General features: G+C 40.5%; 1 protein-coding gene and 1 pseudogene across 9 annotated transcripts in view; one reads left to right on the forward strand and one right to left on the reverse strand.

Annotated features, from left to right (window-relative positions):
• TMEM144 (transmembrane protein 144) overlaps positions 1–14,805 on the reverse strand; it is a 69,084-nt gene that overhangs the window by 19,297 nt on the left and 34,982 nt on the right. For all 9 annotated transcript variants that reach the window (XM_070769199.1, XM_070769200.1, XM_070769202.1 and 6 more), the window contains exons 4-8: positions 14,007–14,106; positions 11,880–11,960; positions 4,438–4,519; positions 2,165–2,241; positions 27–145 (exon numbers count right to left, since the gene is read on the reverse strand). In XM_070769199.1, the coding sequence (XP_070625300.1) occupies positions 27–145; positions 2,165–2,241; positions 4,438–4,519; positions 11,880–11,960; positions 14,007–14,106 (459 nt within the window). The remainder of the gene's footprint in view (positions 1–26; positions 146–2,164; positions 2,242–4,437; positions 4,520–11,879; positions 11,961–14,006; positions 14,107–14,805) is intronic.
• On the forward strand, positions 4,779–7,299 carry LOC109570842 (ubiquitin-ribosomal protein eS31 fusion protein-like; annotated as a pseudogene).

Below are 14,805 nucleotides of genomic sequence, written 5' to 3' on the forward strand. Positions count from 1 at the left end.
GAAGTAAAATGACTTTTTCCTCTCACCATTCTGGCTTGCCCCTGCATATATACTATCATTTCTTTTGCTGTGGTCCTTGATGTAAATGATGGGCACAAATGTAGATCCATAGAGAATTCCAGATATCACTGCGAGACTGCAGCCCCTTAAAAAACAAATACATTTCTATTCATCTTGGCCCAAAGCAATATTTCTGCCACACATAAATGGATTCATATCTAAAGCATGCTTCAAAATGTAAATCACAAGGCATCACGTAGCAATTACCCATCTATCTCAATCGGGGTGATGAGCAAAAGTCCCAGGAATGCCCTGCAGCATCCAGGTACCTTGCTGGGACACAGCTTCAGCCCTTCGCTATCTAACGGTGGAAGGACATGATTTACAGACACTGTAAAGGATTATTATTATAAATTGTCATTACATAGGTGAGAATATTGCCATCATCGTCTACAAGTGACATGAAAAAACAAGGCTCTCTAACTACATTAGGACTTCACTGGTGGCTTGGTGGTAAAGAATCTGCCTGCAGTGCAGGAGACTCAGGTTCGATCCCTGAGTGAGGAAGATCCCCTGTAGGAGGAAATGGCAACCCACTCCAGTATTCTTGCCAGGGAAATCCCATGGACAGAGGAGCCTGGAGAGTTACAGTCCATGGGGTCCCAAAAAGTTGGACCATCCTGGGTGACTTGTAGAATCTTAGTTCCCCAGACCAGGAATTGAACCTGGGTCCACAGCAGCAAAAGCGCCAAGTCTTAACCAATGGACTGCCAGGAAATTCCTTAATAAAATAATTTGAATATTTCAGATAAAACATTACTTTTGTAAAAAGAAAATGTTTTGCCTTAAGCAGTAGAATCATGTTGGACCTTCATACTTGGGCTATATCTGCATGAAGCAACAGTCTTCATTGACTTTGGTGGGAGATGATTAATATTTTAGAACAGTCCCTTTAGCTTAACATAAAGGAGAATGGCATGAAACAGGAAAGAGTTTTAGGCAAAAACCATTACTTTCTAAGCTTAAAAATAAATTCTTAAAGTCTATTTTAGTGGTGCTTTGAGGAATATGAGACTGTAGGTACTCACAAGACCAATAAGCTCTGTTCATGATGGAAACCTCTACATAATGGTAAAGACCATGAATCCTGGAGGAGGGTCCCAAACAGATCAGACTAATGGACTAGGCTCTCCAATGAGACAACTGAAAGAGTGCTTAACAAATATTCCCTTAATGAAGGTGATGCTTCGTGAAGAACGTTTTGTTGGAGAGATCTGTTTTATTTCAAAGCAAAAATAACATTTCTTTCTTCCAATGCCTATAGGTTAGTTCATTCTTTCATTCATTTAATTGATCCAAATATTTTTTGAGCATCTATTATGTGCCCCGCACTGCTGCTTTCCACTGTGAAGACAGTGTATATACTAACAGAGGACATGCTTTCTGTTCTTAAAGTATCACCACATAAAGTCTAAAACAGCCCTCAATTGAAAAATGCAAGCTACATACTACTACGTATTCATATTTCTTATATAAACATATAAAGGTTCATACATAAAACATATCATTCTCATATTTCTTTGCTAGCCCCCTAAACCCCTAAATATAGAAGCTATTGTTGAGCCTAAGTCTCTCACTCTTTACAGAGACAGCACAGGGGTGGGGACTAAGACCTACATGGACACAAAATATTCTACCATATTTGACAATAAATACCTCAGGATTATAAAACTCTTGATGCATGAGTGGAGGGATTCCTAGGGCACAGTGGTCATCTTGGCTAGAGATGTGGATTGCCTAATTCGACAGTGATTGCTGGGAGCATATTGGTTGCCACACTCTGTGGCCTGTACTTTTCCTTTACTTTGCTTTTTTTTTTTTAATCTTTCCTTTTTCTTTAGGCATGAAAGTCCTGCAAAATGAGATTGCTTCTGTGAGTGACTTATTGACTAGAAACACTGCAGGGGCTTAGGAATTCCTTGAAGCACTGAGACCAAGGCCCTCTGTGCTGTAAAATTCAGCAAGGGACCAGAAAGTCTACCATGAAGTTAGGAAGTCAAAGCTTGTGTTACCATTTCTATCTTGAGCTCAAATGGATACAACTCTACTCTGCTTATCCTTGCTGTAACCATATATGAAACAGAATAACAGAACCTCTTCTTACACTAAGTGGCTTTGTGCTGTGGAAAGTTTATCCACCCAGGAACAGTCAGGATCAGGATCTTGAGTTTTGTTAATCACCTAGTGAAAACATTGGCAAAAACCAAAAGAAAAACAGCAGTCAATTAATAGCCACACTGGTGACAAGATTTTCAGTGTTTTTCTCTTCTGTCTCAGATACACTTTAAAATAAAACCATGCCACCCTGCATTCTGATTCTGTGGGCATCACTAGACTCACATGTTTCCAATTCTGTTTCTGTTTTACTCAGAATGGTCTGGTCTCTTTTAAAATGTTTTTCACAGTTTAATAAATGGCTACTTTGATACACCTATCAAAACTAATGAGGTTATTAGTGCTTGCATTTTATTTGCAAGTTTTAATAATCTGTCAGAGGATGAGATGGCTGGATGGCATCACTGACTCGATGGACATAAGTTTGGGTAAACTCTGGGAGTTGGTGATGGACATGGAGATCTGGCGTGCTGTGACTCATGAGGTCTCAAAGAGTTGGACATGACTGAGCGACTGAACTGAACTGAACTGAATAATCTGTCAAGAAATTAGATCTTAAGACTCTTCTACTATGGAGTACTTAAGATCAACAGGCATATTTTTACCCAGATTTTTAAAAACTAAATTGGTTGCTTAAACATTTCCAGCCTTGTTTCAAGATTAGCTCATATTCTAACTTCGGAAAAATTCTGCCCAAGTTCATAATATTTCTATCAAAGTAATCATCTTTGTCTCTTAGCTGAGGTTTCCTTGATGCTATACTCCTAATAGTAAAAGATGAGATTAGAACTGAATTCTTTGTTATGTGCTAGGTCAAGCTTTCTTCTGACAACTATGCTTTCTTCTCCCATGAGGACCTCCGGATGTATGGCTGCATTACAATCAAGACTTTATGCAACTTTAATCTTAGTTGGCCTACTGCCAGCTTGATGGAAAACTCTAAGGCAATTAGACTCCTATGTAGCTTTCCCCAAGTTGCATTTATTTCCTCCCCTCCTCCACTGTTTGAAGGGAGGTTGGTTAGGAGGTATCTGGAACACTAAAGTAGACAGGGACACCAAACACCTTCCCCCCATCTCACTTCTCCATCCTCTCTAAAGAGTTCCCTGATTAGAGATGCCCGTGGATGAATACATCTCTTTCCTCTTACACCTAAGCTACTTACTATTTAACTTGACTCCCCTGGTGACTCAGATGGTAAAGAATCTGCCTGTAATGCAGGAGACCCAGGTTTGATCCCTGGGTTGGGAAGATCCCCTGGAGAAGGAAATGGCAACCCACTCCAGTATTCTTGCCTGGAGAATCCCATGGACAGATGAGCCTGGTGGGGGCTACAGTCCACGTGGTCACAAAGAGTCAGACACGAGTGAGTGACTAACATACTTAATGTCAATTTAACTAAGGTTTCTGTCACCTTAGTTGAGAAGAGTTTTGATATGGGAAAGATAAAAGGGGGAAGAAAGATTAATTTTGATGTAAGGCTTAAAGGCTGTGCCTTCCAGGGGGGCATTGCCTGAATGTGGGGGTGGGATGCGGGATTGAGGCTAGCTTGCTAGCACTGGGCCCTGGCAGGTGGACAAGATACGTGACATAGGAGGACAGGAGTCTGTGCTCATGGCCATTGGGGTCCTGAAATCGCTCCTGTAAGGTGGAACTACTGGGACTGGTGCTGTGTGGGCTGTCTTGGAAAGACTGTCCCTGCTTAATCTAGGTTTGCTATGTTCAGACTCATTTAGCTTCTTTAAGGTCAAAACACAGACTCCTTACATAGTTCCTGTCTTCACCTTTGAGTGGAAGAGATAGGGCAGAAAAATGAGAAGAAATCCAAGTCTAATTCCTATATTCATACGACCTGATTTACCTTTTCATTAACTTCCTCTGATCGGTTACCTGCTGCCCTCCCTGGAGTTATTAAAACCTCCTCCCTCCTCCTTTCCAAGTAATTTTCATCTTCCTCTAAGTATTTAGAATTGCTATACCATGACATCCTTAAGTTATTAAAAATATGGGCTTGTATGAACATCTACTAGGAATCTACCATTAATAAAAACAACCAGACCTCTATATTCGTTGAGAAATTTTACTGTGGAAATATGGATTGACTGCTACATAAACCTACCCATGAAAATATGCTAAGATATTTCAGATAGCCTTGATTTAACAACATGCCCCACCATCCTCTCATCTGAGTTCAAATCCATGCAGTTTCCTTTTATCCTAATTTCATGTTTCAGATCAAGGTGGTTCTCATTCTGTACTCACATGCTCTGATATCAGTGGTGTGGTGTCCACAGAATATGTGTTATTTGGTATTTCACTTTTGATGAACAAAAATATGAAAGCACTGTAAAGAAAACAAATTTTAGTGACATTTATCATAACCCTGGTTCACATTAAGATACCTGCATTTGAAGGGAAACAGAGCTAAAATGAAGACCTAATGGTATTGCTTCCAAACTGCCTTTGCAGAGATCCTGCCATTTCTCCAGCACTGACATTCTCTTTGATGTCTCTCCTCAACCTTAATTTCAACAGTTTAAAAGCTGAACTCATAAGCTTCCCTCCCAAATCAGCTCTTTCTGCCAGTTTTCTTGTTTCAGTCAATGACCCTATCCTTCTTTTTATTCCTGCTTAGTGCTGGAATCACATGGTAAGAAAAATACAAATGAAAACTACATTGAAATATATGTCTCACCTATTCTATTGACAAAACCCCCAAAGCTTAACATGCTTGAGCAACCTGGAGGAGAAAAGCACCACTGATATGAGTGCAGACTGTGTGACCCCAGGGAGCAGACTCTGCGGCCAGGTACTAAGGGCACAGGTGTGTCCACTCCTGCCCTTACGAATCCTGCTCCAGGCCCTATAACACAGGCACAGCCACACTCAGGTGAGCTGATCTTCATGGGCATGCGATGGAATACAACACAGCCATAAAAAAGGAATGAGGATACCCTCTATGTTCTGATATGGAAAGACCTCCAGACTATATTTTAAGAGATAAAAACACATGTAGACCTAATGATTTATTTTTCCCTTGAACCTCTCTCTCCTAATTTACTAACTATTCATGTCCAGCATCTTTGTAATAAATACCTCAATGACCTTGACTTTTAAACTATGCAGAAATGTTAAAATGTGTTAAAGTATTTAATTAACTGAAGGAACGTCACAACTCTAGTATTCTTTTGCTTTCTTTTTTTAAAACATTTGCATGGCTCAAAAGTGAAAGCAATATAAGAAGTTTTCAATGCACACATGAGACTGAAATAGTATAGATCGCTGGGTGCAGACAAAGGCATCCAGATATGCTGCTGCTGCTGCTGCTGCTAAGTCGCTTCAGTCGTGTCCGACTCTGCGCGACCCCATAGGCGGCAGCCCACCAGGCTCCCCCGTCCCTGGGATTCTCCAGGCAAGAACACTGGAGTGGGTTGCCATTTCCTTCTCCAATGCATGAAAATGGAAAGTGAAAGGGAAGTCGCTCAGTCGTGTCTGACTCTTAGTGACCCCATGGACTGCAGCCTACCAGGCTCCTCCAACCATGGGATTCTCCAGGCAAGAGTACTGGAGTGGGGTGCCATTGCCTTCTCCACCAGATATGCTATTATTTGTATAAAAATTAAAAATGTCTAGTGGTTTCCTTACTTCAGTCTCTTGTTTGCTTTATACACTTAACCGGCTCCATACTCCATCCCATAGGAAATTCAAGTTTCCTTTTGATTTTTTAAAAAATGTATTTATTTATTTATCTTTGGCTGTGCTGGGTCTTTGTTGTTGTGTGTGGGTTTTCTCTAGTTGCGGCGAGTGAGAGATACTCTTGCTAGTGGTGCTGTGTGGGTTTCTCATTGCAGTGGCTTCTCTTGTTGCAGAGCACAGGCCCTAGGTACGTGGCTTCAGTAGTTTTGACGCATAGGCTTATTTGCCCTCTGGCATGTAGGATCTTCCCAGACCACAGATGGCATCGTGTCCCTTGCACTGGCAAGCAGATTCTTAACCAATGAACTGCCTGGGAAGTCCTCCTTTTATTGCTCTCTACTTCATGCCACACCCAACCTTCCTGAACATAACTCCCCCATGGACTTCTTTCTCTGGCCAGCCCCTGCTCCAAGCTTTCATGTCTTGCTTGCCAGCTTTCCTTAGCTGGGCATACCATATTCTTGCCTCTTCTCCAAACTACAGAAGAGGTGACTACTGACTGTGAGATGGGAGCTCTCCCCAGGCCAATCCTCCCCAAATCCTCCTCTTTTCTGAATTCCTGCAACACTGAGAACCGTCATCACACAATCCAGACCATTTTCCATGCAATCTTTTTTCTCTAAAGATGTTCCAATTCCATAGAAAATTGAATAGGAACCACATTTTCTATCTCTTTCAAGGTCCTCAAAGTACTTGTCTATCTTAATTGTTAAATATGTAAACATGTGTGTGTGCTCATATATATGTTAATTCGCAAAGCTAATATTAGACACTACCTTTGCATTTTCTCCTCAAAATTACCATGAAAACTTTCTACTTTGTATAGACCAGTCTGTTTTCTAATAACAATAGAGAATGATATTTTAGAAATACTTGAAGGAGCTTCGGATCCGCCATCTGTGGTGGAACCACCGCCAAGGTGCAGATTTACGTGGAGACCCTGATGGGGAAGACCATCACTCTCAGGTCGAGCCCTCGGATACCATAGAAAATGTAAAGGTCAAGGTCCAGGATAAGGAAGGAATTCCTCCTGACCAGAAAGGACTGATCTTTGCTGGGAGGCAACTGAAAGATGGATGTACTTTGTCTGACTATAGCATTCAAAAGGAGTCCACTCTTCATCTTGTGTTGCGACTTCGTGGTGGTGCTAAGAAAAGGAAGAAGTCTTACACCGCTCCCAAGAAGAACAAGCATAAGAGAAAGAAGGTTAAGCTGGCTGTTCTGAAATACTATAAGGTAGATGAGAATGGCAAAATCAATCGCCTTCGCTGGGAGTGTCCCTCACATGAATGTGGTGCTGGAATTTTTATGGCCAGTCATTTCGGCAGACATTATTGCGGCAAATGTTGTCTGACCTATTGTTTCAACAAACCAGAAAACAAGTAATTGTATATTGGTTAATAAAGATATGAGCTAACATTAAAAAAATACTTGAAGGATCCAGAGAAAAGTCCTTGAACGCTTCGTCAAACACCTGTACGACTTTCAACAAATCAGTTAACCTCGCTGACCTTCAACTGTTTTCATCTAAAAAATGGGGAGAGACCCACTTTACAGAGCTGTGATGAGCAACTGTCCTCCGATAATTATGTTTTGGTCTATACTTCTCATAGTGTACAATTATAGTCTTTAATAATTAAAAACAATTCAAAAAAATGGTCACAAAATTCTCAAGGTACTTTTTGGCACATGATAAAAGCTCAAAATATGTTAATCAATTGAGAACCTTAGCTATAAACTGGATGGAAGAGAAGGGTGCGGAGCATATGAAAGAAATCAAGACTAAGTCAGTCATCTGAGCCTGTGTGACTAGACACAAAATGGGTAAGTCAGAAAGAAGAATCCCAGCTAAGTCAGGTCAAGAGAGGATGTGGTGGCACTAAGTTAGGGCAAGGTAATGAGACATATCATATATGTCAATATATTAATATGAACATAAAGGTAAATAGATCACATGGTCTTCTGGGTTATAGATGCAAAGAACTTGGTGCAGTTTGTCAAACACAAAGTTCCATGAGAAAGTCTAGAAATCTTGTCAAAAGCATGGGAAGCAAAAAAAGAAAAAGAAAAAAAAATCAATTATATTACAGGCAAGGGTGCTTTTCTACATTTTCAACCTTTCCAATTTCCGTAGATCTGCAACTTTCTATTAGGAAAACTCACGTGTGTGTGTGTTTACACTGACAATGGATTTCGACAAGCGTTTGTTCTGAGTCAAGCACTGTCTGAGAGTGATGGTGAGGGAGATGGTATACAAAGAGGAGACTTTGTCCTTTAGGATCCCATGGTTTAAGGATAAAGACGGTTGTGTGAATAATACAAAACACACCTGGGGGATGTGGATAATATCAATAGAGGAAGTGCAAAATACAGTAAGAATTTAGGAAGAAGAAAATATCATCAGATGGGAAATCTTACCTGAAATTTCAGGGTGGCCAATGAAGCAGAAGAAAGGGCTTTTGGGGTTGAGGGAAGTGCCACATATGCTGTGATAAGTAATTCCAGGTCAATGAGGTGACAACACAGGAGAAACCATGCTAGGAAGAAGCACTAGATCTGTAACTATGGGGGACATGCCAGACTAATGAGACAGATTTATTTTGAATCCAGTGGTGAGCCTTCAGAGGTTCTTAAATAGAAGAATGATGTCCTGATTTGAGAGCAGATACAAGCAAGTCATTCTGACAAAGGAAAGAACAGAACTAGGGAAATGAGATGCGAGATTTTTACAACTGTATACAGGTGAGTAGATAGAAAGGGGCCAAGGCAAAGGAGCGGAGGAAGTTGTGAAACATTCAAAAAGAATTTTACAAGAATTCTAAAAACAATTAGTTATGGGGGGTTATAAAGGAAAAAAAAAAAAAAGAAGCCTGAGTTTCTGAATTTGGATGACTGTGACTAATATCTTCCATGCAGAGAAGAAATGCAAGAAGAGAAATCAGTTTTCAGGGAAGGCTAAAGTAAGAGAAGTATTTATTTTTTTTAAATAGTACTTTTTAAATTAATTTATTTATTTGGACATACATGATGTGGGAATCTTAGCTCCCTGACCAGGGACTGAACCGGTGCACCCTGCATTGGAAGAACAGTGTTAACCGCTGGACCACCAGGGAAGCCCTAAGAAAAGTAATTCTGATTGCAAATGTTGAAGGCAAAGAAAAAGGAACCAACAGCCCAGGGTTTGCACAGTCCTGGCCTTCTTCCTGACCTGGCAGGGTCCCCTTCCACAGGTCACCCCACCTGAAATGGAACAGGAGGTGCCTGGAGAGCATCTACCTTAAGATGACTAGCCTGCTCCACAGTTCCATGTAAGGGCCATGGCTCTGAAGAAGTAACGGCTGGAGTCCAAGGCCTGGGTTTCCTCACAGCACCATTCTCCAGGGAAAACAAGTTAAGAAAGTAAAGAATGGAGACAGATTCAAGGATAATCCAGAGCCTGCTTTTAACTGAAAAGGAACTCTGTCTTTTGATGAATTCTGACTCCAGGATCTTCACTAAAGCATGTCTAAGAGAGTGTCTTGAACTTTGTTTCTTGTCATCAGTTCCACTTCTATCCTGAACCATGGAGCCCAGAAGACTGAAAACTATGTTTTCCCAAACTTTGCACTTCATTTTGGCTTTGTCAGTGGGAGACACATGAATAAGGCAAAAGTAGGGAGGCGCTATATTGCCTTCGTGGGGGCTCCAGTGGTGGCGGTAGCCCAGGGCAGGGGAGTCTGTCCCCACAGCGCCAGCAGGAACAGGGGCTCTGGGGCTTCTGGTGAGGCCACTTTCCTCCCTTTGCTCCTTTGGTCCTTGCAACACTTTTGTCAACAATTTCCTCTGTTAAATCCTCTGCTGCTTAGGATGCCTGGAGTGGTCAGAATGTGCAAAGTGACTAATCCTTACAATAGATATCATGTAGGAAAAACGTAATGCTAGACATGGCCTAAGCAACCGTTTAGACATGATGGTCAGGAGGACTGAAGCAATCACTGCAATTTTTAAAAGAAAGCAACATCTTAAACCAAGAGGACCATATGTCAAGTTTCCTTATACTGACCATGAGACTCCAAGGTATTTCAGTGAATTCCACTCAGAATAAACTAATTTATAAATTTCTCTTACGAAAGCATAAAATTTTTTAATAAACAGAACCTTTAATTAAACAGAGGGAAAGGAAATTTCTCACACCCTGTGAGGATGGTAGAGCCAACAGAAAGAAAAAGGCACCTCTTCCTTCCTGTCCAGGACTCAGTCAGGGAAAATCCATGCACTCCTTGCTTACTGTAGCCTTCCCAGCTTCCTTCTCCCCTCTATAGAGTTCTCCTCCCTTTGCTGTGGGAGATTGGTACTGGCTTGTCATGGCTGCAGACCCCGAATGGCAATTCTCTGTGATCCCGAATAAACCCATTTTGGCTGGGGACTATCTGGCCGTGTAGTATTTATTTTAGGTCAACAAAAGAGAGCGAGGATGCACCACAAGCAGAGACCATTGCATCTCCCTGCCTCAGATCAAGCTGCAGGCCAAACTGGGAGACTCCCCAGGCACTCTGACTAGCTGACTGCAGGGATGGACACCACAGGTCCAAAGAGGAAAGAGTAATTGAGCATGGAACAGTTACTAACAAAAGAATGACTACTGTAATTAAAATTATCCAACATATAGAGTCTTAGCTATGTGTCTAACATATTTTATTTCATTTAATGCTCAAAATGTCATATAAGGCTGGTGCAATTATTATCCACACTTTATCCCCAAAGAAACCAAGATTTAGGGACATTAAGGTCACACAGGTGGAAGTGGTAAATCATGAGTAATCTGTCATTTCAAAGAATGTACACTTTCTAAAGAAGAAGGAATATGGAAAAGAAACAATGTCTGATGGACTGGCTAAATTGGTCTTAAATTACCATTAAGTCAAGATAAACGCATGCTACATTCCAATCCTTGGGAGTAAAGAAATGGTTTTTGAGAAAGCTATTCAAAGCTCGAATGCTATGTGAATTGTACAAAAGGCACAAAATTGCCTCTAACCAAAAATGTCAAGAATCTGCTATTGTAGAATAATCTATGTTATTTCCTCTCTGATTGGCCTGGAACCACTCTCGAAGGCAACATTTCAGTGACAAAGAGATTGTTCCTGAATGTGACTGGGGAAAAGTCATCACCACAGGAGGAAGAGAAATATAGTGTTTTTTCCCTGAAGAATAAAAAAGTACTAAAATCTTCGCAGGCAGTGTTATCCATTATGTGAGGTGCTGACAGGAAATATAGACGGAGTCTAGAGAGGAGAAGGGAGTGAATCAAAGGTGACCTAATTCAGCAATGACTTTTATGGACTGAACGCTGCCATGCAGAGACTCAGTCACTTTCACCCTCGTTCATACGGTGACTGTAACTAGACATCCCCAAAGAGGCAGCCACAGGAGTGTGTGTTGTCACAGGTGAGAGTGTCCTTAACTGAGCAGGCTGAGGAGACGGGAGTGAGGCCATGGGAAAGCGGAAACCGAGTGGCAAAGAATCCATAAGAAATGAGAAGAGCATGCCAGTAGCTATTTCAGAGCCACAGGAAACCAGCACAACCCTGATTTGTATAGGATTTTCTAGTTTGCAAAATACTGGGTTGGCCTAAAAGTTCATTTGGGTTTTTCCATAAGCGCATACAGAAAAATTCGAATGAACTTTTTGGCCAACTCAATACTTTAACTGCCATTTGATCCTCATTTATGAGCCATGTTTTAGGACTTTCTGAATATTACAGATAATGAAAGTGAGCTTGACAACAGCTGAACAGTTTCTTGGGGTCTCAGAGCTTTCTAGCTGTGAAGCTGGGGCTCCGGACCCCAGAGCTGGCATTTTCTATCCTCTGAAGTCATCATGGCTGTCAATGTAAATGAAGGATCTGAGGAAAAAATCATGCTGATTGATGAGATGTGGATGTAAAACAATGTAAACACATCAGGATCTTTAAAAATGGTTTTTGATGTTGGGAAGAAGAATTAAACGATTATAAATGGCCATGTACCTTACTACAGACAGCCCAGCTCCAATATAATTGAGCACTGGTTTTGCCACTTCTTCTGCATCCATTCCAAACCAGCCAAACCTGGAAATGGAGAAAGTCACATCAAAGTCGATGTTGCACTGTTTGCAGAGGCATGGATGGACCTAGAGACTGTCATACAGAGTGAAGTGAGTCAGAAGGTAATATACCATAAAATATCACATATTAATGCATATGTGGAATCTAGAGAAACAATAGAGATGAACTTATTTGCAAAGCAGAAATAGAGACACAGGTGTAGAGATCAAACCTATGGACACCAAGGGGTGGAAGCGGGGTGGGATGAATTGGGAGACTGGGACTGATGTATATATAACTACTAGGTATAACACAGGTAACTAACGAGAACCTACTGTATACAGCACAGGGAACTCTACTCAGTGCTTTATAATAACCTCTATGGGAAAACCATCTAAAAAAAGTGGATATATGTGTATGTATAACTGATTCACTTTTCTGTACAGCAGAAACCAACACAACATTATGAAACAACTATATTCCAATAAAATAAATAAATAAATTGTAAAAAAAAAAAGCAGATATTTTTGAATATGTGTGCATCACACTATTTAAGGCCATGGACTCAAGATCAGATTCCTGATTCAAACCCTAGGTCCATGATTTATTAACTGTGACTTGGATAAGTTAACTACCTTTATTGTGTCTCAACTTTTCATGTTTAAAATGGGGATAATTATATCTATAATTATACCTAATATACAAGTTTCTTATGAAGATTAAATGAGTCAGTATATATAAAAGTACTTGTCTAAAAGAAAACTCCCTTTCACTTTAAGACTAAGAGATAAAGAAGAAAAAATAGGTTAAGTGGCTAACTGAATGCTGATAAATTGACTGCAATTTTGTATAGAATTTGAAATAAACTTCAGTGACTATTTGGTTAAAGATCTCTACTCTTTGGCATCGCTTTAAATTCTGTTTTTAATCCCTTGATCTTGCAGTGACTATTACCAATAATCACTGTGAACCATCCAAGGATGAGAAAAATGGAGGCAAGAAGAAGAAAACAGCACTTGTACAAGGCAGACTGGGGGCGGAGAAAGGACAGGAAAGAATGTCTTGGAGGTTAGTTTGCTTCATTATAACTGAGGTTGCTGTAGTGCTTTGAGTAGGAAGAGGAGCTGGAAAAGTAAGGTTAGAATAAAATCCTCCTTCTATTTATCATCCCAAACTCAACTGGAATATTCATCTTAATGCTGACAGAGGATGGTACAGTCCAACAGGACTTCTCTAATGCTCCATGGCTATTCCATGGTTGCACAGGGCAGCTTCTAACCAGATACAGTGATGGAGCACTTGAGATGTGGCCAGGACCACTGAGGAACTGAATGCTTAATTTTATCACATTTTAATGAATTTAAATATACACAGCCACATGTTTTGTGGCAACCCCATCTGACAGCTCAACTCTAGAGCTGAGGGGTTGGCTAACTTTCCCATAAAGAGCAAGAGAGTAGATATTTTAGGCTTTGTGGACTGGATGGCCTCTGGTAACTGCTCACCCCTGCCTTTATGGATTAAAAGCAGCCATGCTGTAAATGTTCCTAAAATGGATGTGTTTGGCTGTGTGTCAATAATATTTTATTTACAAAGTGGAAGCTGGGCAATGATTTGCTGACCCTGGCTCAGACCCTACAGGGAAGAATATAGGCTCTAGAACTATTAGACCTGGGTTTGAACTCGGCTCATTAGCTCCGCGACCTTCAACAAGCCACTCATCTTTTTGTGTGTCAGTTATCTTCTAAGACAGCACCTACCTCATTTGTTTGTGGAAATAAGATTAGAATGATGATGTGTACAACATGTGAAACAAAACAGTCACACTCAGAAAAGGAAAATAAATATCAATGCCCTTTCTCTCTCCCTATTTCATTCTCTAAAGAAAATTATTTATCTTGGTTGGTGTGTTAGATCACTTCTTTAGAATTAAGGCAAATAATTCAACGTAGCACAAGTTACGTGTGTATCTTACAAGAAGTGACCTTTCTGAGGGCAGGAATCAGCGTTTACCTTACACAGAATGTGAGTGAAGAGAATCTGAGTTGAAAACACCCTGTTTTGTGTTACCTTGAGCTTGCCCATCCAGTTAAGGCATTAAATGATCCCCAGATTAAGATTCCAAGGCCCAAACCAATGGTTTTGATAATTGGGACAACAGCTATGTTACCTGTAGGTGAAATATAAAGAAGAAAGGTGTTATTTTTCAATACAGAAAAATCTATTTGTAAATTAAATTAGTTTTAATTTCAGATGAAGCTTATGGGATTTGGACAAACTTAGTAAAGCTTAATTCCTCATTTTAAAAATAAAACAACCAATGTTTGGCATTAACCTCATGATTATGATTACTAAAAGAGCCAGGCTTAGGGCAAAATCCTACAAAGAAAATGTTAAGTTAGCTCTTTGCCTAACTGCACCAATGTTCTTCATCTTTAGTGCAGGTCTCCATTACGACTTTTTTGCAGAAGTTGGTCAATGATAAAATTAATGGTGACCATCCTCTTAGACTGGAACTAGACCACCTATCAGCAGATGTCCTTGGCTCATATGGCTCCAGACTTTGCTCTCTCATGCTCATTTACTTGTCTTTTGGATTGCCCCACCCAGCGCTTTGTGCTCTTGAGGGTCACTCAGGACCAAATTCACAGTCATTTTTTTTTTTCCAGTTCCTGACCTGCTATCTGACTCAGTCAATATCCTCTTGACAGGTTTTCTCTCTTGGTTTTCAAGATGCCTTCATCATCAGCTTCCCTCCTGTTCCTCTTATTCTTTGGCTGTTCTTTCTCATCATACCATCTGCATAGAGGAACCCTCTAAAAATTATCCCTAAAGTACACTCCTCCTCTTGCTATATTCTTTGGGCATT

The sequence above is a fragment of the Bos indicus genome, chromosome 17, assembly GCF_029378745.1.
Source record: "Bos indicus isolate NIAB-ARS_2022 breed Sahiwal x Tharparkar chromosome 17, NIAB-ARS_B.indTharparkar_mat_pri_1.0, whole genome shotgun sequence".
In the NCBI taxonomy this organism is placed as follows: domain Eukaryota; kingdom Metazoa; phylum Chordata; class Mammalia; order Artiodactyla; family Bovidae; genus Bos; species Bos indicus.